Consider the following 23754-nt stretch of genomic DNA (forward strand, 5'->3'; position numbering starts at 1 on the left):
TAATAATAATTTATGTTTTTTATACGACATTGAATATTTTTTTAGGAATGCTTTGCTCTCCGGAGATGTGCAGCAAACTTCGTCGAGTGCCAAGAAGAAAGCCAAACCAATACAACTTTGTTCCATCCAATGTTTTGTTAAACTTTATTAAATATATGGTTCATCAAATGTATATAAGCTTCTGCGTATAGGACCGAGAAATGTGATCGGGAATCTCCATTTTCACCGGCATGTCCGATCCTGGTGGTTTACTCTCGTTTGTCAAGTAAGATACGTAAGTCGGCGTGTAAATGCTGTTGAAATGAAGAATTATAAACAAAAACAAATATAAAATTTTCCAAACTAAAAAAACTCCAGCAACAAATAAACCAAATATAAAGCCTTTTTTACACTATATAAACGCTTCTTAATTGTTCAATACAAACATAAAAGTACACAAAACGTTAATTACAATATGTTAATGCGGGTACCGGATCATGTACTTGCTACTCGCGTTAACTAATGACTTTTTTAACAAGTATTTAACATATATTCAAATGCGCCACAAGAAGCTCACAGCTTTCAATCGGACTACATGAACATGAATTATAATTATCTGTATTAAATAGGACATGTTCCTGTCCACCTGTGCCTGTGTCGAACGTCTGGGTCCGCCAAGTTTTAGCACGGAATTAGATTATCTATGAAAATCATCAGTTGATTTTAAGATATTGTACGGTTTATTCCCTGTTATATACTGAGCACCAGTTTAAAACAATGTTTGAAGAAAAATACATGATTTATTATCATTTCAAAACAATTTTGAGAAAACTGAAGTTATGGACGATAACTCCTGTATCGCGGCGTGCATAATTTGGCGGGAAAAACAGCCGAACACAGGAACATGCAGCGTCGACTTTCGTCAACAGGTAAAACACTGATTATATTATGTTGTCTTATTGAGTATGATATCTCTATCCTTCTTTTTCCGTAGTCTTCACGTATATCTGTCCCTTCGCCCTTTACATATCATTCAGGGGCGGTTGGTGAGGAAATTAAAGGGGACTCAAAATTTCGATAAGCCCTTGCCACTTATATAATTACGTCATGAATGGATACGATTTCGACATACACTATAGAGACATGTGGATTTGTTATTATATAGCCATATTTGGACCTAAATTGAGGTGTTCTGAGTAATTGTACACACTTTAGGTGTTAATATCAATATCGGGTAAAAATGCCAACCCCAATGATGGATTTAAAAAAAAAATCAATTTTGGTCCAAATATGGCTGTAAGAAATATTCAACCTGACTCCATCTTTTCACATTTTCTCTTTCTATCACTGCCTCTTTCATTCAATATACCTGACGTCCTCTTCATCTGTTTTTTTTCTCACAATTTTCTGTCCCTCAGTTCTCCCTTCATCTTGATCTTTCTCTCTTCTCCATGTCTATCGATTGATATTCCTTCTGCCACTATCCCTCTATCCTAATGTGTTCCATTTATGTGCCCCTGTCATCAGTATCTGTATACTTCAATCTTTCCCTATCATTATCTCTGTATTCCCTAGCTTTCTCTTGTTTACTTTCAAATTCCTTCACTATCTTTCTATCCTTCAAATTCTGTTCCTTCTACTGCTTTTCTTCATTCAAGTCTTGCTATTGCTCTTTCTTCCTTTTCCTTTCTAGTGATATTCCATAATTTCACCTCCATTACATTCTCTCTCCTTCCATATTCCCTTCCTCTGTATCCATCATTCTTCCTTCACTATTTCTGTCCTTTCTTCCTTTCCTCACAGTCTCTCTTTCTGTGGATAATCTTCCTTCTGTTAATTGCTACCTCTTGATAATTACATGTTGTCTTTATCTTTCTTCCCTCAATATCTGTACTTCAACTTACCTTTCTCTATCTTAATTCCTTTGTCATCTATCCTTTGTATTTAATCCTTGCTATCTCTCTATCCTTTTGATATCCCTTTCTCTTACTGTTTTTCTTTCCCCACAACATCTCTACTTTGATATAACCTTTCCCTTGCTCTTTTTTCCTTCCTTCAACATCTATCTCCTATGATCTTCCATAATTTCTCTTGCCCAATATCTCTCTATCCTTCCATTGGCCCTTCCTCTGTTTCCATCATTCTTCCCTCACCTTTTCTGCCCTTTGTCCCTTCCTTCATGGATCATCTTCCTTCTGTTGTATCTCTTGATCCTTACATCTTGATCTCGATCGCTTCCCTCAATATCTATATACTTCAATTATTTTTTTGTATCCACATTCCCTATCGATATGTCTTTTGTTTCTCTATCCTTTAAATTTCTTACCGTCTTTCTTTCCTCAAAATATCTCTATCCTTTGATTTCATCTTTCCTTTCAATATAAACTTTTTTTAATTTTACATCACTTGTGAAACAAGTTCATTACAAGTTAAATTAATCACTATTGTTGGCCTGGATCAATGTTGGCGTGCTGGGGGTCTTAATGTGTGAGGAAACCAGTTATATATCTTGTCGCCACATCCTTTCAATTGATGTGATTATATTGTATTGTAAATGAATTTAAGTAATAAATATTGTTTAAACCAAAGTACATGGAGAAAACCCATGTGGCTGGACAGGTGAACCAATACCTTTTCACGTTTGATCAGGAAATCCCCATCCGCCTTGGTGAAAGGTGAGTGCTTTATCCACTGCGCCACCCGACCACCCACATTTCCCTTCATTCACCGTCTATCTCCTTCGATCTTCCATTTCTAGTTTGTTATTTCTACCTTGCGATCTCTGTATCCTTAAATATTCTCTTTATGTTTCAATAGTTTAATAGTTCAATATTCAAATTTTCCCTCCGTTTTTTTTGTCCCTCACTATCGTTTTCTATTTTCCTTCCCTCACTATCTGCCTTTTTTTATCTTCCCTTTGTCTTGAACTGTTTACTTTTCCTCATCTTCTTTCTCTCTTGTGTGAAGTATTTCTCTGTCCCCTTTCCCTTGGTAATGTTCACAGTGATTTTTTTACTCAGTTTTACAGCCAAATACAGGCTGTTTCCCCTAACTAAAAAGTGCCTTATTTTCCCAAAATGACCGAAACTAAGGAATATGTACCCAATTTCAATACAAATATTGCTAAACTTTCCCATTTCATAAAGGAACAGGCTGTGGTAAAATTTAGGTAACAAAATTAAATCACTGCTTCATTCCTTCACACTCTCGCGACTTTGAGCTTCCTTTTTCTGCTGTTTCCTTTCCTTACAATCTGTGTACTTTAACAATGTTTTTCTTTTTTTTTCTCCTACCATCACTGGCTGTGGTATCTCTTTCCTTTCTCTCCTATCTTTCTGACCTTCAATGATCTTTTTAATTCTTCCTTTTCCTTGCTCTATCTATCTTCTTTCACTGTGACCAATCCCATTTGATAGACATTTTACCCAGCTTGTCCTTGGCCAAATATTGTATTCTATGCCTCTTGGATATTCATAAGGTATTGTTTAAATAAATTAACAAACTTGACCCTAGTGAAAGTACATTGTAGGTCAAGGTCAGCTGTTTAAACAAACTTGATAGCCCTTCATCAAAGCATTTAAAGATAGTATTCTACATGAAATAGTTAACTCAATTGAATCAGTATTTTAAAATGTTATTAACATGTGTTAGTTTCTTTTTATAATACCTTCAATAAGGATAAATAGCATACAAATACGATGATATAAAGTAGCGTATTCATCTATTGATTGTATTGATATATATAGATTGTCCTTTTCCTAAAACTTCCTGATAGCCCCCTGGTAGTAATCATTACTTCAATATACAGTGCATTAATGTATTAATTTGAAAGATTATTTTTAATCTTAATCTTTTATTGTTTTCAGATTACAGTAATTTCAAAACAGCTGTGCACTGTAACTGGACCGATCCTGGCATGTTGGTTGAACTATCAAGGTAGTTATATAGATTTAACATTAAAGATATTTACACAGTATCAATATATGTATATTTATTACATTTATACAGGTATCTATATTTATTTAACTGTAAATATATGTATTTAATACCAAATATATGGTTCAGCTTGAATGGCAGAATATAACAATATTTTTCACTCTGATTTACACTCATGAAAAATATCAGTTTTCCACTATACTCATGAAATTTATAGAGTATTCAGTGGGAAACTATTGGATATCTCTATGTCCTGATCACAATAGTGTTTTCATCATTAATGATAGAATTGTAAAAGATGTGCATTGATAAGGTTGCCCTACAAGATGCTTGTAAGGCAACCTTATCAATGCACATCTTTAACAATTCTATCATTAATCACGATTTCTTTTCCCTAAAGCTGACACAGCTGTAGGGAATTCCCCTTTAGCTCAGTGGTAGAGTATCGGGCTGGAGAGCCAAGGGTCGCAGGTTCGAGCCCCAGTGACGGCACTATCTTTATCACTATTCTTTAGTGTTGGGAATCACTTGTAAATTCATACTCGATCATCACTTCCAATCAAGTGACTGATAATCGACTAATGATCGATCAAATTAAACTTAAATTCAGTAAATGATTAAGGTTATATTTGCTTTTTGAAATCTACATTCACTTTCGTTTCCAGGGATACCAGATGTTAGAGAATGTCGCTAATAATGCACAACATTCATACAAAAACAATACGTTTGTTGACAGAACCTTATAATTATTGAAAAATACGTATTTGGAAATGAAATTGATGATGTTTGCAATGTCTATTATGGTGTGACAGCTGCATCTCGTATTCAGATATCCCGCGATGGATTGGCATTCACCTGATGACACCCTGTCAAACTTAACTTTTATTTGTAAGATAGCCCACACTTTTAACAAAGCGCTTTATTTATATCAAGCTAAGGAGGAACAATACCTTCCAAACGTTTAAAACAGTATAGCCCCCGGATGATTCTCCGGAATGTCCTGGTTTGCCATATATTGTTACGCACTGACTGAGCCATGCAGCATTTCTATGGAAACGCAAATTCTGATTGGTTGTCGGGTGGACCAGCTAGCCAATCAATGTCGTCGTTGTGTGGGACGTTAGGTCAAGTTGTTTTGCTGAAGAACGAACAACTCGCTGTCGACGGTAATAACACTAACTATCCAAGTTTATTTTTTGTTAATACTTTAATTAGTTAAACTATAATCGATCATGGAAAACAAAGATTGATTAATCAATTTTCAGAAACAAACAACCAGACGTCGACTAAATTGATTAATCTGAACAACACTACTATTCTTGTCCTATTACAAAATAACAACAATAGTTTGACTAGAATAGTAACCCTTACTGATATTTGATTTTCTAAATATTTACATAACAATACTGGTAGGAAGCAGCTAGAGGGTCGTTTTTCAAACATTTGTGTGACTCTTACAAACGCTAAGGGCTCTTGGATATATATGCATCACCAGTGAAAAATATAGCTTTATGTGCTTTTGAAATATTGCTGGCTTGACTTGTATTATGGATAATGTTTGTTGTGATTTAGATTAATGTTACAGTACACCCAGTTATACAAATAGGTACATGTATCATAATGCTTGGTTTGGTAAGCCTTTAAAAAAATGTTTTTTTCTGGTATGAAGGTTTTGGTTCTTCATGAGGTTGAAAGAATTTTCATAAACTGTTGGTGCAAATAAATAATGTATTGGCACAGTGAATATCTGCAGAGATAAATTCATGTTTGAGCAAATCTCAGGGTTTTATGGAGTCGGGTGTCAACACCACATGCTTCCGAGATCTTCAACGTATGGAGCTGGGTTTGACCTGATTCTTTGAAGGACAAACAAAAGTTCTGCTATCTCATCTTCATCACAGTCCTGCAACAAATTGTGGTTTTCAATCCAAAAACTAGGACAATTTCTTCTCCTTAAACATTCTATAAGGGAGTCAAACAAACACAGGAAACATTCTTCAATATTTCCAATTTCCCAGAATTCCATTGGATGCTTTTCCAGTTCCCAGAATAGCACAGTTTTGAGCTGGTATGTTTTAAGGCCCTCGCAAATGTATATAAGGTGATCCTTGAGGATGATTTTCAAGGCTAGATAACCAGCCCGAGCTACTGGTGGTATGCGGCGACCAAGATAGGTCTCGCAGTGGGGGAAGGATACTAGCCATTCAAGGTCATTCTCATGACCTTGGGAAGTTTTGGATGATTTTGCAACAAGTACGTATCCACTTTCCTTAAGATGTTCCACATCTGTGGCAGATGGCCAGAAGCGAGGGCGACTGAACCATATCTGTGCACATGGTGGCCATTTTCGATGACAATGAATGCCAAACACAAGATCAGCTTCAAAGATGACAAATTTTTGGTTTTCGTTCCAATACCATGCTTGTCCTATAGGAAACATTGTCAGTTTTACCGCTGGACCTTTTGTTTCCAGTTCTATGTGAGGTGGGTGCTTAAATGGTCCGAAAATGCGTGAAGCAGGTAGGCTGTTTTCATCTACAGAGTTCACCGAGTCAAACACAGCCTTTCTGATCATGGATGATGAAAAATAAGTTCTGCCATTTATAGAAAATTCACAAAATGTCTGCCATGGGGCTACAAGAGTTTTGGACATGTTTGTATTCAGAACAATTTTAACAAATCCTGTTGCATTTGGACTATCCTCTAGGTTAAACAAAGATGGGGAAGAATCTGTTGAACTAGAATTCCTCTTGGTCGCAGATCTCAATGTCTTGGATAAATTTCCGTTCTGCAAGTTTCTGTCGTTGTATTTCATGATGACGTCGATGTCAGTACGTAGACACGAGAATGAGGTATTACAAGGGAGACAACAACAGAAGAAACGTAAGATAAACCGACACCATTGATCCCTATAACTGTTCTTCAGGTTTTTATTGGACAGTAAACTCTCACATGGCTCCAGCATCTGGTGATTAAGGGCTAAAAGGAAAAAGGAAAAACATAAAATAATCACTGTTTGTTTACTATGATTATAACATGATATATTTTTACAACAGAACTTGATGGTTAAAAACTTGAATTTGGGTGAGTTGCATACAACTAACAGGACATATCAATTCAGTTCTTTTATTTAACATAATCTATATATTCCTTGAAAACACATACATAAATTGCTGATAAAACCTTACAATAGTGTGCATATAGTCATAAAACTCGATAAGAGTCTCGCATCTGTGATCTTCAAAGGTTAAATTAATATAAATACACGGTAGGCAAAATATATTAATGTATATTTTAGAATCTTTATTTTTTTTGAAGATTCAAAATTACTTATGTTATCATTCAGATCCCACACTTCAAAGCACAATGATAACAAACTTAATAGTCCTTCAACCTAGTATGCTAATGGCAAAACATAATCACCCCATGTCTCATGATTATTCAGAAGTTGAAAGTGGGTTAAGGTTATCTATTTGAACAAAGTTGATAACTAGATGATTGACCCATTTGACATTGAAAGTGGGCAAAGGCCACTTGATAGACATTTATTTTTTCCTAGCTTGTCCTTGGCCAAATATTGTATTCTATGCCTCTTGGATATTCATAAGATATTGTTTAGAAAAATCAACAAACTTGACCATAGAGAAAGTAGGTCAAGGTCAGATATTTTAATAAAATTTGATAGCCCTTCATCAAGGATTTATCAATCATGACCCAAGGTCTCTTGGTTATTCAAAGGAATTTGAAGGTAAGTAGCTAATACACCATAAAATGTTAAACAAGGGTACAAATACTCATAAAAACCCTACAAGAGCAAAGTACATTTCCATGAAACCCTTCAAGGACACGTGTCACATATAATTCTGCATAGACAAACAAACAAAACTATATATAGAAAAATCATAGGTGCTTCGAATTCAGGTGCTTAAACGTTTAGTACATACCTATCACACTATATATGGGAAAAAAACTACACCTACCGATAAAACTACATAAAATGACCCTACAAGGGCACACATTGTGAGATTATATGCACTGGCGACCAATACTGCCATAAGTATGGGGTGTGTTTGACCCGTCTGGTAAAACGCTTCCCTCTTGTAGGGGTCAGACATAATGTCCTCTATGATCAGGTACATTTGGTGACAATACCAGCAGGCAAATATCACACAGCATGTCATCAGTGAGTACAAGATGATGACTCGCTTCTGTGACCGCTTTGTTAAACTTGTTTTAGCGTCGACCATGTTTATAAACTTGATGTGTTGGTGATTGTCTGTGTACATGCGTAAAGTCTACTTTCAGTTTGCTGAACACATACTGACTTCGTAGTCTATTTACTAAGTCACAGATGACTGGTTCCAGAGATGTTATTTTGCTACAATTCGTATTTCGCATGTTTTATGCATAAGTGTATGTCATAAACCCCTCGTTATGAAACACTCTATTAAATGACACCACTTAGGCTTGAAACAGAATAATCGGATGTCCCACTGCCATATATAACAAGGATTTAGAAAAGACTTGTGCTGTGCATTGCTTGCACTTTGTTTTATGTTTGTAAACGGTGCATGAAAGCACGAATAATTTACATAGTTGCTGTGTTGATGACCTATTGAAGCTGGGATCTCTTACTTACCGTCATAATAATATACAGGGAACAGACGAGAAAACATGTCAGGAAATATATAATCACAAAGAATAGTGTGAGAGTTTTGGGCTGATATTCCCATTGAAGCTTGAAGTGCTTCAGCGTCCTAAACTCTGGATACTTCAAAATGTCACTGATTACCGCCCAGTAATATACATAACAGCCGTAGAATACACAGCACAGAAATAGTGTGTACAGAATATACACGTTTCGTCTTGATTGTCCAAGTAAAGTCCTGGCTGCCATATTTGTGGTTGTTGTGGTGGTTGAATGGTTCTACTGACAAGCTGTATTTGTTGTACACATACACACTGTAGGTACAGACACGGACTTACTAATTGTTACATGTCAGTTAAATTTGTTATTGACTTCCCAATCAATGACCAAACTCGGGGCATTTACCTATTAGAAAGCTAAGAACATCTGATTTTATGTGAAGAACTATCAAACCCATCTTAATACGACCTGATCTGGTGAAAGGAAATGAAACCGTGAACAAATAAAACAAAACTTTATTATAGTCCTGTCCTCTTACGAAACAATAACTTGTAAATTGATTCAAGTCTGGTTTTCTAGTTTGATCATTAGTGACCTAGAGATAATAGGTAGAATATCTATATTCAGGTGAGAGCTAGGCGATGGAGTTCGACTTTTGCATGGTCTGTTGATCTATCTTTTTTTGTGTAAAAACGCCCAAACTTGAAATTTGGATCGATTTACCACAAGCAACTTATCTATTTATACATGTAATTGGTATATTGATTAGGCTCACAGAGAAATTCAAAATATAATACAAATTTTTAAATAATCCTATCTTTCCTTTCTGATAATTGTATTGGTATTTGTATGATGATGAATGAATTTGTGTGTCCATATATTTGTTTGTTTTATGGCATGTTATGTATATATTGTAACTGTAATGTATATTAATTAATGTAAAAATTTGAAGGGATTTTTTTTTTTTTTTTTGACGTGTGTAGGGAAACTGGACTGGGTATAGATTGCCAACATCCAGGTAGCTCAATTGGTAGAGCATCCATCTAGAGTTCGGAGGGTCCTGGGTTTAAATCCTGGTCTGGTCAAGCATTTTACTTTTCCTATTACAAAATAAGCGCCTGTGGCGCCAACTCTTGTTTCAAGTACTGGGTGAATGCTTGGCAAGGGGATACTCGAACCTGAGTTGTAATAGTATTGTCTTTGAGGGTGAAGGCTTAAAAAAGGAGGGAGGAATGTAGTGGAATGTACTGGACTAGGTGGATTGCTGGCGACCAGGTAGCTCAATTGGTTTGGCTTCCGTCTAGAGGTTGGAGGGATATCCCAGTTTGAATCCCAGTTTGGCAGCACATTTTCAGATCCTAGCTGATTACACATGTTCAAATTAATATTATATCTTCCCATTAAGAAATGAAAGCAAATTAAGCTTATTTAAGAAAAAAATCTACCAAAAATCCTGTTTGAAGACTACTTTAATAGAAAAAGTCAATATGTCCTTTTCCGTCTTTGCGTATTGCAGAGTTATCTTCTCTTGTGAGCAGGAATTGATTGTTACATCATGGTTTGTGTGAGAAAATTACGTCGTTTTCTCAAAAATTGATGACATTACTCTCACAAACTTATGACGTAACAATCAATACCTGCTCACAAGAGCAGATAACTCTGCAATACTAAAAGACGCAATTGCAGGGGGAGAAATATTATCAATTACCCCTATGATTCTTATATGAGTATGCAATACAGTTCCATTCAAACTTATCTCCGTTAAACCTTTTTGTATTTGCAATTGACAGAATGGCTATAAATTATGTCTACAATTGTTTACATAGAAGATATTCAACAGAGGAAAGCTCAGTTATGCTCCATTTCTGACAGAAGCACTTCTATTTGAGATGATTTGGGATCATAACAACAAGCTTGGAAATAAACAAAAAATTATCATGGATGTCTTGTCTGATTTGTCCGGAAACCAAAACTTGGTCACACACTTATTTTGACTTTACAATCAGAACAATTTAAGGTTTGTACAGGCATTGAAATGGTCCAAAGCAAAGGGTTGGCCTTTAAAAGGCTGAATATTGATAAAAAGGCCCCAAATAGCCCCTAAATTTTACAAAATTGTCTTTGAAAAGGTCAAAATGAACCTTGAATCCGACAGATGATCATATAGGTTGAACATGTATATTAATTTCAGTGGTTTTGTGTTGTTATTCACAATAATCATCAATTAAGAATATACATGAAAATGAATTATTTGTTAAGACTTTCCGAATACGGACTAATTTTCAATAATATTATTGTTGATTGTTTATATGAAGAGTTTAGCAGTATCCAGATTACACATATGCAAATGGATACAGATTTTTGGGCTTATTTCAACTGAAAGAGGGCCTAAAAAAGGCCGATAAATAGTCGTGAAATCTATTGTAGAGTGCCTGTACGCACCCTGAATATGTTTTAAGTATGAGTGATCTATGGTTGGTAGAGTGATATTAATAGTTCAGAGGTTCTTGGGTTTGATTCCCTGTCTGTATCATTACATTCAATCAGTCCTATAAGTAGGGGGAGGAAAATAAGCAATCACCCCTGTGACCCGGTCTTACATGTATATGCAACACTGTTCCATTCAAACTTGTCTCCAAGTTTCACTTCCATGCATCATGTAGGAGGCACAGTAGTCTAGTGGTCGGACGCTGGGCTCGTGACCGAAGTGTTGTGGGTTTGAGTCATGTCACCGCACTGTGTTGTATCTTGTTCCAGTCTACTGCTAGCTGTGAGCGCCAAAATGGCAGCAACAGCTGTATGCTCCCCAGGGAGTTGAAAAAGAAATTGGCTGGTTCGAAGGCCCTATTACCACAGATGATTATTTATGAACCACTTTCAGACAACCTAGGAACTAGGTTGTGATAAAGTGGTGTATAAGAACGTTAACCTTAAATTATTATAATTCTTGTTATTGTGATAAATTGAAATATGTTTGAATGGCATGATATTGCATATACATGTACCGTCAAACAGACTGAAAAGATAGCTGCATTTTAGTCCTGTAAATGAATAAATATGATATTTATGATCAGTGCAGTTCAATTTTACGCTGGATACAACATTGATGTAAATTTTAAAAGATCAATCAAGTTTGTTGGGTTGGAGATAATTAGTTTTGGCACTGTTACATCTTTTCATAGTTTTGAACATTTATGATGAGGTGGCATGGGGACAAGCAAAGGAGATGAATTAGCTATAGCACTCACAAAATCTATGATATTATTGTCTATAATATTAGACTGAAATTGGATCAATTAGAATTGACAGTTTGAAATAACTGCATATATCAGTAAAGATCAAAGAGTTGGGAGAATTGACACATACATTTTTATCATGTAAGTTACGGTAATATTTAATTTTGACACGACAACAGCAGCCGGTGTGCACGACTTGGATTGGCCCAGATATGGGACAGCACTTACACAGAAGTGGGCGTGTGTTCTGACACAGTACAATAACATGTCATTACAGAGGAACAATTACGTAATGTCAAACCAATGTGCACTGGCGTAGTAAACAATGTGTCCTTGAAAAAACCCCTGTGCTCTGGATTATAGACCCTATTGTTACTAAGCTCAGCAAGGTTTCCTTTAAAATTAAGAGTAGCTTTTTGTTTGTTCTTTGCCGTATATCAGTTATTTATTTCAATCAAAGAATGAGAAGCAGATAATGTAAAATTAAAGTTTTCAACTTCAAAATAAAAAATAAAATTTATAGCTCTCATGCAAATTTTGAAAACTCCTCTTTATAATGAAGATGCTAGCTTGGTGGTTTCAGTTGAAGACAGTGAACACAAATAAGGTGCTGCTTTGCTGCAAAATGGAAAAAGAATGAAAAAAGGGATGCATAAAAATCATTTTTAAGAATTAAAAAAAGATCATAGCTGCATTGTCAGCTTTAATATTGATGATAGCAACTAATGAAAATATCATTAAATAATATTACATGATTATCAACTGTATCCTAACCCTATCAAGAAAGAGCACTGGACCTGACTTAATACACAATACTCCATCCCAAGATACATAAGTATAGAACGTTTGGTGAACATATGTGAAAACAGTGAAATAGTAAGAAAGTTATGGTCTAGACAAGATATTACTGATGATCACGGTGTATACAAATGATCGATATTTGTAGAGACTGATAGCCAGTCTAGATTGAATGCAGTGAATATTTGATTCTGTTCTGATTTGTCAATATCAGTGATATCTTTGGCTTTTATCAAATAGATAGAATTTCTATACACAAGGGGCCGCGGTGGCCAAGTGGTTAAGGTGTCTGACCATCTATCATCACGAGCCCTCCACCACTAGGTCGTGGGTTCGAGCCCTCCACCACTAGGTCGTAGGTTCGAGGTATATGTGGGGCAGTTGCCAGGTACTGATCAAAGGATGCAGGTTTTTCTCCAGGTACTCTGGCTTTCCTCCACAAAAGAAACTGTTACATGTCCTTAAATGACCATAGCTAATAATAGGGTGTAAAACACAAACAAACCAAACAGTACCTTTCATCCAATAACAATCAATCTATTTCACACAGTCAATAAAACATCCAAACTTTAGGGCCCGTATTTATGAAAGCGATCTCATGCTCAAGCAAGGATTTTGTGCTCAAGACTAATTTCTTGTTTAAATTAATAAACAATTCTTATTTTGTCAATGATTTGGAAAAAATTTGAAGAGACTCAAAGCCAAATACTGTTTTCAATTTTCACATTTGACTTTTTGATTGTTTGAGATTATTTAAGCGAGTTACAAGAAAGTAGGTTTGAACACAGAATCCATACTTGAGTGTGAGAACAGTTTCATGAATACGGGCCCAGATAACAATATTTGTCTGAGCACAATATTTTTTCCTGAGAAAATGAAAGATACTGTCAACTGTAAGCATGGAATCATGGTATTTACAAGGCCTGTTTTAATGAAACCCACCTCATGCTCAAGAAGGGACAAACTAGATTGGGTCAATCGTCGGCGACCAGGTAGCTCGATCAATCGGTAGAGCGTCTGTATAGAGCTCGGAGGGTCATGGGTTCTAAACCCAGTCTGGCCGTGAATTTTTCTGCTAAAACTACATTTGGGCTCGAGGAAATATACCCACAGAAGGTTCGGGGTCGAAGACTTTGTTAAAGGAGGGAGGAATGTAGCAGAACTAGACTGGCTTGATCGTTGGTAGCTCATTTTGTAGAGCGTCCATCTAGCCTTCAGAGGGTCCCAAGTTTAAACCTCAGTCTGGCCGTGCCTTTTTTTCCACTCCTCGGTCCAACAGCTAGGTTAAGTGTAAACATTGAAAACAATATTTGGCTTTAGGTATATCAATCTCCAGAATTCTTCCAAATCATTGATAAAAATTTGACTATTTTATGAATAGATCACTGGTAGAAGAAATTGGGCTTGGGGCAGAGTTTGAGCTGGAGAACAACATCTGACCCAGGTCAATGGTGACTGGTAGACCATTGGTCACTGACCACAAGTGACCTCAGGATGATTAGACCATCCTGTCTATATTGGATAACCAATGCCAGGCTGTGGGCAGTGTATAGTACAGTATGGCCTGGTCATCTGTAATCCAACTGACCACTGGTTGACCATATCACCTCATCCCTAGGGGCCCAGACTGGCCTTCCCTATAGCTATGTATGAACTCATTTATAAGACTGACCAGAAAGGCTTTACATAGATATATATAAGCTGTCAAGTGAAGGTCACAAGATAATTCTGAGGTGAAATATCCTGGTTTGAGTAATACATCCTCCTCAGGGCATTACTGGTGTCTGGTCAGGATTTCACCTGTGGAGAGGAAAGGTGCTGTGTACTTTTCATCATATGGTGTTACCACTGTGTATAACCCTACAATATTCAGATGGTATACATTGACCTATGAATGTCATGACCCGATTGTTGATGTCATTATTATTATTACATCGTAATTATTATAATGTCACAATTGTAATGTTTGATTATTGACCACTGACCTTCTCTGGAAAGATGGCTTTCTGTTCATTGAAAACACATATAAGATACATACACTTATTTGAGTTAAATGTTGAATTTCGATAAATCAGTTTAATTTTCTATGAGATTAAGTTGTTCCAAAAATGGTAAAGATATCAGTAAAGTCAGGTTTCAGTGTATTTCAGGATGTCATTTTAGTAAGGTGTAAGTAAAGTCAGGTGTCAGTGTATTTCAGGATTTGTTTGAAAGCCAGGTGTCAGTAAAGTCAGGTTTCACTGTATTACAGGATTTAGTTAAGTCAGGTGTTGGTAAAGTCAGGTTTCACTAAAGTATGTCATTTTTAGTTAGGTGTCAGTATGGTTAAGTTTCACTGTATTACAGGATTTCTTTAAAGTCAAGTGCAGGTTAAGGCAGGTTTTATGGTATTTTAAGATATTTGAAGTCTACATGGAGTATTTAATTACTGTTGCATGACTCAATTCTGCTGACATGACAGTTTGCAATTGTGGCATAGTGGATTTGTGAAAATCACCATTCCCATTTCTATACCATTATATTGAAGTTAGGTTGTTTAATCATGGAAAACGCTTTTCCTGTAAAAGTGTTAAAATCAAATAATGAAACACAGAGGTGCATGGTAAAGTTTTTATGGAGTTTTAAGTGAGGTGTAAGCGAGTGATGACTGGTATATTGAGATTATTATGTTGATGGGTTTAAAACGAGATGAGAAAGATTGACATCTTGTCATGGATGTTTAAAGTTTATGTGTGAATGTAAGCTTGTATTGTAGTGATTATGTTGTTAAGGCAATCTTCTGTATGCTTTTGGTCCCTGTGTTATTTGATGTACAGGTTAATAGGGGTACAGTAATAGTTAGAGATGACAAAATGATATTGCGACGTTGTTGACTGTAATTTAGTTTCACTACCAATTATTGTGTGCATTACACAGACCCTGTTTGATGACTTATCTAGTTCAAAAACTGGGCTTATGGCTTTCAGGTCTGGTGATGTGGACCAAATTTAGATGTACCTTAATAATTCTGGCTTGAAGGACTGGTAGCTCAAAATTGACTGCATTTCATCCTTTTAAAGTTCCTGCATGTATATATAGTGGAGGAGGTTTTTAGCATTTGCTTTCATCTGACTGTCCATATAGACAGTGTTAAACTCGATGACTCTATAATTCCAACAGACATCCAACATCACTTATATGCATGCATATTATAAGCAGTGATTTTTTTGGCCTTGTTTACAGCCGAATACAGACTGCTTCCCCTGGCTAAAACATGCTTCATTTTTCCAATATGAAGAAATAATCAGGAATTTCTTCCAAATTTCGATGAAAATAATGCTATATTTTTCAAATTCATGTAGAAACAATCTAAAATCACTGCATATAAGAAAAATGATACCAACATATCAAATGTATATCAATTTGACCTACATCTTCCTCTTCACTGACTTCACTTAGATGTTTCACTCATGTTAGAATTAATTAACGGTGTTGCAAAGGTCTCTGCACCTCTGTCAGCAATTTGATGACAAGATCCCATGGCAGTTAGGCCTAAAAATGAAATTACTGTGGTAAGGTTTTGAAAATGATTAGAGGATTTAAAATGTATCCAGGTCTGCTAAAGGCAAAAAATCTTTTTTAAATTTCGAAAAGGACATGTTGACAGAACATTTTAGAGGGGCTAAACATTGAAAAAAACATGTTGACAGAATGGTTTAGAGAGCTCAACATTGATTGTGAATAAAAGGGTTGTATCAGAGTTATGTCCCTTCCCTCAATTCTTCCCTTTCAACAATGTGCTATTATATGGCCTGTGATAAATTTAAGTTATATGTAATGCACTACAATATACTTCACTGATAACATATGCAGTCAATAAAACTGTACTAAATATGGTCTAGATCATTGTCGGAGAAAGGGAACTTACTTAACTGTATAAATAGAGGATATTGTCCTGCTGGAAGCAGATGTACAGAGTTCAATAAATCCATCTCCTTCCATACAGATGATATAACGGGACTTTCAAATCAGTTGTTAATAATCCTTGGGCTAGAAAGGGTGGTGTCTCGCCCCCAACCCCCCCAATCCATGGAACTATGTAATATATATCTATATGATCTGTATTAGTTGAATTAAAATAAATATTTTGCCATGATTGGTTAAATATCAAGATGAACAATACTGGCCCTCAGGGCCACTTATATTTGTTTTTCTTTGTTACTCAGTTTGAAAAAAACATTCAATGCAAATAAGGTCCTTCAAAGAAATTAATAATCTAGCATAGAATTGTGAACTAAGTGAAAAGGGTTGTTTAGGTTCATTAATGTTTTACACCTGCCTGTATTGAGTTATTGGAGGATTTTAATTATTAAGTATGAGATCGTAACATTATATAGCTGTATTATCTGCCAAGGTGCTTTTGATGGTTACATGGGACAATCTATTAACAGCAGAAATACTCAATATTTAAGCTTAACTGTATAATTGCCATATTCTAGGGAAGAATTATAAAATATTTAAATGGGTTTATTTGATTGAGAGCTGTCAGCCTACATGGATGAGAACTTTATAAATGAATTAGTCTGTAAACATATGATATCTCGTTTCAATGCTGTTCATTTTTAAGTGATCCTTTAATAATGCTCTCAGTATTAAAGGAGTGACACAGTGCTCTGTTTTAATTGTATCTACTATGGCGAAGAGTTCCGATTTGTTTGGTATTTATTTTGACTTGGTAATTCCTTGGTCTTTTACTTCATAAAAGAGTTACCAGGTTTTTATGTATGAAAGAAATATCCCTATCAGAATTTTCATTTCTCACAAAAACGTCTCTGTAGCCTAGGGGAATTTTAATGCTATGATTTCTTTATCATAAAGCATGGAGCTTGCATGCCATCAATACACTCGTGATATTTGTTCTGTTATACTTCTCTGCAATATTACTGGAAAGCATTTCAGAATGTTCCAATTCCCTAAAATAAAATCCTCAATCTATCTATATATATATATAGTTGTCTTTGTTTAACTATAGTCTAAAATAGTGGATAAAGCATAAATTCAACAGGAAAATAGATTTCCAAGGCCTGCTATACAGTACCACAGCTGATAACTATCAATGGAAGCTTTTTAACCTGCATATTAAAATCCTTTCTGAAAAGAAACACAAACCTTAACTCTAACTGACTGCTAAGCAAGATTTACCTCCCCTTAGACCCAGCTACTAAGTAATTTCAGCTAACGAGGTTTTTGATTAGTCTATTTTATTTAAAAAATCGTAATGTTCCATTTGATTGTAATAAGACAATGGTTTGTTTTTGAGTTTGAAGTAAACTTTCATTTGCAAACAACTTTGTTTTGAAGTGTTGTCATTTATCCAAGAAATGGGGTGTTGAACAACAATATGCAAGGGGTCCAGACCAAAATTTGAACCTAACCAAATTACCTTGATCAGATGTATATCCCTGACCCAAACATTAAGGTGAATAATGGTTTCTGTGTTAATGCAAAATTCTCTAGTGTTTTACCTGCTGTGGGACAGGAATACACATTTTCCCTGTTTTGTTATTATCTTTATAGCATATCAACTTGTCAGTTGACACGATCTCACAAGGTTTTATCTTGTTATTAATTTCGTAATTGAAAACCTATAGCAACAACAAAAAATGGTTTTCCAGGAAAGTTCATGGAAGGATCCGGGAGTAGGGTGGCATGCCACCCAACAGGCTGTGTGCTTCACATTAAAGGTGCTTGCTCACAGGCCTGTGGCCGGTCAATTTCATTCCAATGTACCCGCAGGCATCACTTCAAAAAGTTTACGATCCCAATTAAAAAAAAAAAATGTTTACCATATTATTTGGCATACAAGCCCATGCTTGGTAATAAACCCATCAATATATATTGCAGTTTGGAAGAAATGCCAGCAAGAACTTTTTCATGATCATGTAGTAATAAGCCCAGTCCCCTACTTTCAGTCAGAGATTATGTGTTGTCCTGTAATAAGCCCACCCCCTACTTTCAGTCAGAGATTATGTGTTGTCCTGTAATAAGCCCAGTCCCCTACTTTCTGTCAGAAATTATGTGTTGTCCTGTAATAAGCCCAGTCCCCTACTTTCAGTCAGAGATTATCTGTTGTCCTGTAATAAGCCCAGTCCCCAATTTCCAGCCAGAGATTATGTGTTGTCCTGTAATAAGCCCATTCTCTACTTTCAGTCAGAGATTATGTGTTGTCCTGTAATAAGCCAACCCCCTCATTTCAGTCAGAGTTTATGTGTTGTCCTGTAATAAGCCCATCCCCTACTTTCAGTCAGAGATACTGTGTTGTCCTGTAATAAGCCAACCCCCTACTTTCAGTCAGAGATTATGTATTGTCCTGTAATAAGCCCACCCCCTACTTTCAGCCCGAGATTATGTGTTGTCCTGTTATAAGCCCACCCCCTTCCTTCAGCCCGAGATTATGTGTTGTCCTGTAATAAGCCAACCCCTACTTTCAGTCGGAGATTATGTGTTGTCCTGTTAAAACCCCAGTCCCCTACTTTCAGTCAGAGATTACATTTGTATGTGTGGTCCTGTAATAAGCCCAGTCCCCTACTTTCAGTCAGATTATGTGTTGTCCTGTAATAAGCCCAGTCCCCTACTTTCAGTCAGAGATTATGTGTTGTCCTGTAATAAGCCCATTCTCTACTCTCAGTCAGAGATTATGTGTTGTCCTGTAATAAGCCCACCCCCTTATTTCAGCCCTAGATTATGTGTTGTCCTGTAATAAGCTAACCCCTACTTTCAGTCAGAGATTATGTGTTGTCCTGTATTAAGCCCACCCCCTACCTTCAGTCAGAGATTATGTGTTGTCCTGTAATAAGCGCACCCCCTTCTTTCAGCCCGAGATTATGTGTTGTCCTGTAATAAGCTAACCCCTACTTTCAGTCAGAGATTATGTGTTGTCCTGTAATAAGCCAACCCCCTACTTTCTGTCAGAGATTGTGTTGTCCTGTAATAAGCTCATCCCCTACTTCCAGTCAGAGATTATGTATTGTCCTGTAATAAGCCAACCCCCTACTTTCAGTCAGAGATTAATAGTTGTCCTGTAATAAGCCCACCCCCTACTTTCATTTAGAGAGTATGTGTTGTCCTGTAATAAACCCACCCCCTACTTTCAGTAAGATTATGTGTTGTCCTGTAATAAGCCCACCCCCTACTTTCAGTCAGAGATTATGTGTTGTCCTGTAATAAGCCCACCCCCTACTTTCAGTCAGAGATTATGTATTGTCCTGTAATAAGCCCACCCCCTACTTTCAGTTAGAGAGTATGTGTTGTCCTGTAATAAACCCACCCCCTACTTTCAGTAAGATTATGTGTTGTCCTGTAATAAGCCCACCCCCTACTTTCAGCCAGAGATTATGTGTTGTCCCCCTGGGCTTATTGCGGGATAAATACAGTAAGTTGTATGATTTGTTATGCAGTGCGCAAAATTAGGTCATATGATTTGTATGTGTTCTTATTAAATTGTAGGTAGTATGTTTTTTGATTAAGTGTACTTTATATGATCATGTAAGATATGAGAAACTTGTCCTGAAGTTTCAGGTTATAGCTTACTAAGATGATTACCTCTAAACTTCAGTAAATCTCACTTATCCCACATTTCTATCCATGATTTATGGTACAGCTTGTGATGTTTGGAGCAAGAGATACACCTAATGAGTATAGATACAGGCCTGCTGGGCCATTAAGTGTGACAGGTGTATTATTACACCCCTCTCTATGCTCCTTACCTATAACACATAAGCCCAGTGAGTGCAGTCTCCCATCATTTTATGATTAGGAGATAATCCCCTATCATGTTCTCTATAAGCCTGACACTGATAAAGCAAAGTCCCTGTAAGTGTGTATTTGTTTTAACCCCCCCCCCCCCCCCATTATAACTGTTTATGTACACAAATGTTACCTGTGGAGGGTCTGTGGCATGTTTCTGTTGGGGGTGGGAGCTTAAGGATTAGGTGATTGTGTATGTTAGTATTTTCACTTCAACAATCTTAAGTACACACTGTAGGTGTCATTAATTCCACTTGCGATAACTCTTATATCATAATCAGGTGTTTAGTTTGAAGATCTGCTGGTAAGGTTTAGGATTTTTAAAACCTCTAAACTAATGTTATTTTTTGGCTTTTTTAGCTTCCATGAGATTCATGTGATATATTGTTATCTGCTTTCTTTTGGCTTCCAGGGTCCATTCACCTTTTTTTCCCAGTTTAAACCTAAACTCAAATTCTGCCAAACCAACTTTGCCGAAACTTGTTATTTTATGGCTGATTTGATACGGAGGACAGTGTCTTCATTTTGGGTTTTTATGTCATATTTTTTGCTCATCACTAGTGTTTGAAATTAAAAAAAAAAGATTACATTTGCCAAAATTCCAATTGTTCAGGTAAAAATGAACTGTTATTTAAGGATGCCTGTCCCACTGCACTGTGTTTTTTTTCTACAGTTATCTCCCCTTAACCTTCTGGTGGATATAACTATAGCACAGTTAACGTTGGGCCAGGGAACTTCTGTTGACCAGCTAGGCATCTTTTTTATTTGTCGGTTATTGCAATAGTATAACAATCTGAAGTTTGGGGTTTGAATCCTGGTCTAGCCCAGATAATATTTTACACTATTATTGATAATATTTTGATCATTTCATCTTTTACTTCTCACAACAGTCCACCAAGGTATTGTTTTTGTCTCGTTGCCACAAAGTAGCAGAAGCGAGACTAAGGCCTAGTAAGGAGTTGCTTTCCCGGTGACAGTGTCGAAGTAAACATTAAGTTTTTGCGTTTAACTTGGTTTCACTGAAAGTATAAGAGCTAGACCAACCAAACTTGGACCATACACATGCATCAAATGCTGAATGCGGCCTACATTTTATGGTCCATTGACTTTGTCAGCATCAACATTAAGTTTTTGCATTTAAGTTGAAACTATAAGTGCTAGATAGACCGACCATACTTGACATGTGCATTGATGGTCAAAGTGGGCACAGGCGAGACATATCAATCTGAATGGCTTGTCTTTTCAGATATAGTTAAAAAACAACAGTTTTTGGCAGCAGTACGGGGTAACACACCTGTGGTCATGTCAAAACGTGTTTCCTGTTTTATAGCAGAGCTATTTGTTGAGATGTTTGACAGTTGGTTTCTAACTTCAGGATTTAGCTATGTCAACGTTGATTATAAAACTCAACAATGCTTCCGAACATTTGTATGAAATATTCCTAATTGATGGGGCCAATGTTTACAACCTTTTAAACGAATGTCGCCAGTTTATGTGCCATTGTGTAGACTTTTATTGACTTACAAATTTCTACATTCAGCACACAGTGCGTCGTAAATGTTAAAAGACAGATTCGGTTGAAAAGAATAAAATTGAACAGTGAACATCAATTAACCCAACAAACATGCGGGTCACCATTGACCTGGGAAAAAATCTTAACAGTAGATGGTTGGAAGTAACTCTTTACTTACAATATATGTTGAATAAGATTTCAGATATACTTTTGAGAGTTGTTTAGTCAGTATAATTTGTAATTTGAACGATATACAAATTTATTCAACAAAATACCCCAAAACTCGAATGACTATGTTACCCTCAAACTACATTTATTACTCTAGAGACACCTGTGTCGCACCTGTAACATGTGCGGCTACACGTTACCCGTCCCGCCTTATGCAGCTTCCTGTGCACCTTGGCCTCATATCCGGACACTAGTACACCTGTAGCACAATTGGACCAGGACACTTCCATTGATCAGGTATTCAGTCTTTGTGTATTGCAGTGTTTTCTTCTCTTGTAAGCAAGTATTGATTGTTACTTCATTGGTTTGTGTGAGAAAATTACATCGTTTTCTCAAAAAATGATGATGTTACTCTCACAAACAAATGACGTAACAATCAATACCTGCTCACAAGAGAAGATAACTCTGCAATACGCAAAGACGGAATAACTTAATTGGTTAGAGCGATAGTATAACAATGTTAAGTCCAGTGTTCGAACCCCATCCAGTCTAGCCCTGCTCATTTCTTCCACTCAACTTTTTACTGTTGATTATATCTTATTTATTTCATCTTTATTATTTCCTATAAAAGTCCAGCAAGGTATTTCAGAAGTGATTTATCAAAGCTACTATAATATTATTCCTGCTGGAGAAAGCAGATTCCAACGCTTAGCTACAGTTTTGGGCAGTGGTACAGGGATCCTTAGAAAATTGAAGGATCTTGTTTACCTTTATATAGCTATTACTTGTCAGAAAAGTATATTCTTCTGTTGCACACCAGTGACTTAAGCTTGTTGACAAGTCAAATGTCGGTCAAGTATGGAATCACAGTCGGTGAGATATGTGGACGAACACATATCTATAGGGATACTTGGGTGAATGCTTTTAAAGGTGTACGTAGTACAGGTATTGTACTGGACTGGGGTCACAGATTAATTCAGTCAGAGGGGTGCAATCTCATAAACCCTTATAATAACCAGCCCTTCAACACTTCCAACCTGTAAGCTTATGTCATCAAAATCAACACAGAAATTATGCAAACAGCTTTAATCTTTATTTGTAAACAGGGTCAGCAGTACTGTTACCTGTGGTGTGCTTATTACCTGTGGTGTGATAACGACTTTCATTCACCTTTCTATCCAGGTATTTCAGGTGAAAATGTCCGTGATTGGACAGTGTGTATAAGGCTTGCCTGGCCTTAAGTTATTGTTACTCTGTTGACTTCCTATTCAGAAATGGACTGTTTATTATACATGGGGGGGGGGAAAGATAAATAAGCGGCACAGGAAAATGTCCAGTCTTTGTTGCACACACTACTATCACTGTACCAAAAACAGGACAGTATACCCAAAATGGGACATTTGTGCCAAGAAACTGTCATACAATGTAAAGAAGTATATTTATGTATGCACTTGATGATAATACTTTCATGACAATTTTACTGTATATAAACTTTTTTGACTGCTGCTTATCATTACATGGCCAAATTAAAGATAAGAATAATTAACAAAACAAAACTTTCGTGATTTATGTACCATGCAACACTATTTATTTGGATATCATTTTCAAAAGTAGTATTTTATCAAAACTAACACTAATCAGGAGAAGAAATTTAATCAGTACTCCCTTTGACACGAAAACATTTGAACTTT

General features: G+C 36.2%; 1 protein-coding gene and 1 long non-coding RNA gene across 3 annotated transcripts in view; one reads left to right on the top strand and one right to left on the bottom strand.

Moving 5' to 3' along the window:
• The first annotated feature begins 652 nt into the window (after positions 1 to 652).
• LOC110451696 overlaps positions 653 to 23754 on the top strand; it is a 78821-nt gene continuing 55719 nt past the window's right edge. The window contains exons 1-2 of the long non-coding RNA XR_002463100.1: positions 653 to 908; positions 3846 to 3915. This is a non-coding gene — a long non-coding RNA (uncharacterized LOC110451696). The remainder of the gene's footprint in view (positions 909 to 3845; positions 3916 to 23754) is intronic.
• LOC110451695 (protein MB21D2-like) lies at positions 4852 to 8899 on the bottom strand. Of its 2 annotated transcripts, none has more exons than XM_021499830.1 (2): positions 8555 to 8899; positions 4852 to 6894 (listed from the first exon to the last, which is right to left on the bottom strand). In XM_021499830.1, the coding sequence occupies exons 1-2, from the start codon at positions 8646 to 8648 to the stop codon at positions 5717 to 5719; spliced, it is 1272 nt and encodes a 423-aa protein (XP_021355505.1). In that variant the 5' UTR covers positions 8649 to 8899; the 3' UTR covers positions 4852 to 5716. The 2 variants fall into 2 exon arrangements, with proteins under 2 accessions (XP_021355505.1, XP_021355506.1); XM_021499831.1 differs by lacking the exon at positions 8555 to 8899 and adding an exon at positions 7896 to 8533.

Source organism: Mizuhopecten yessoensis, unplaced genomic scaffold, assembly GCF_002113885.1.
Source record: "Mizuhopecten yessoensis strain PY_sf001 unplaced genomic scaffold, ASM211388v2 scaffold6169, whole genome shotgun sequence".
Classification (NCBI taxonomy): Eukaryota; Metazoa; Mollusca; class Bivalvia; order Pectinida; family Pectinidae; genus Mizuhopecten; species Mizuhopecten yessoensis.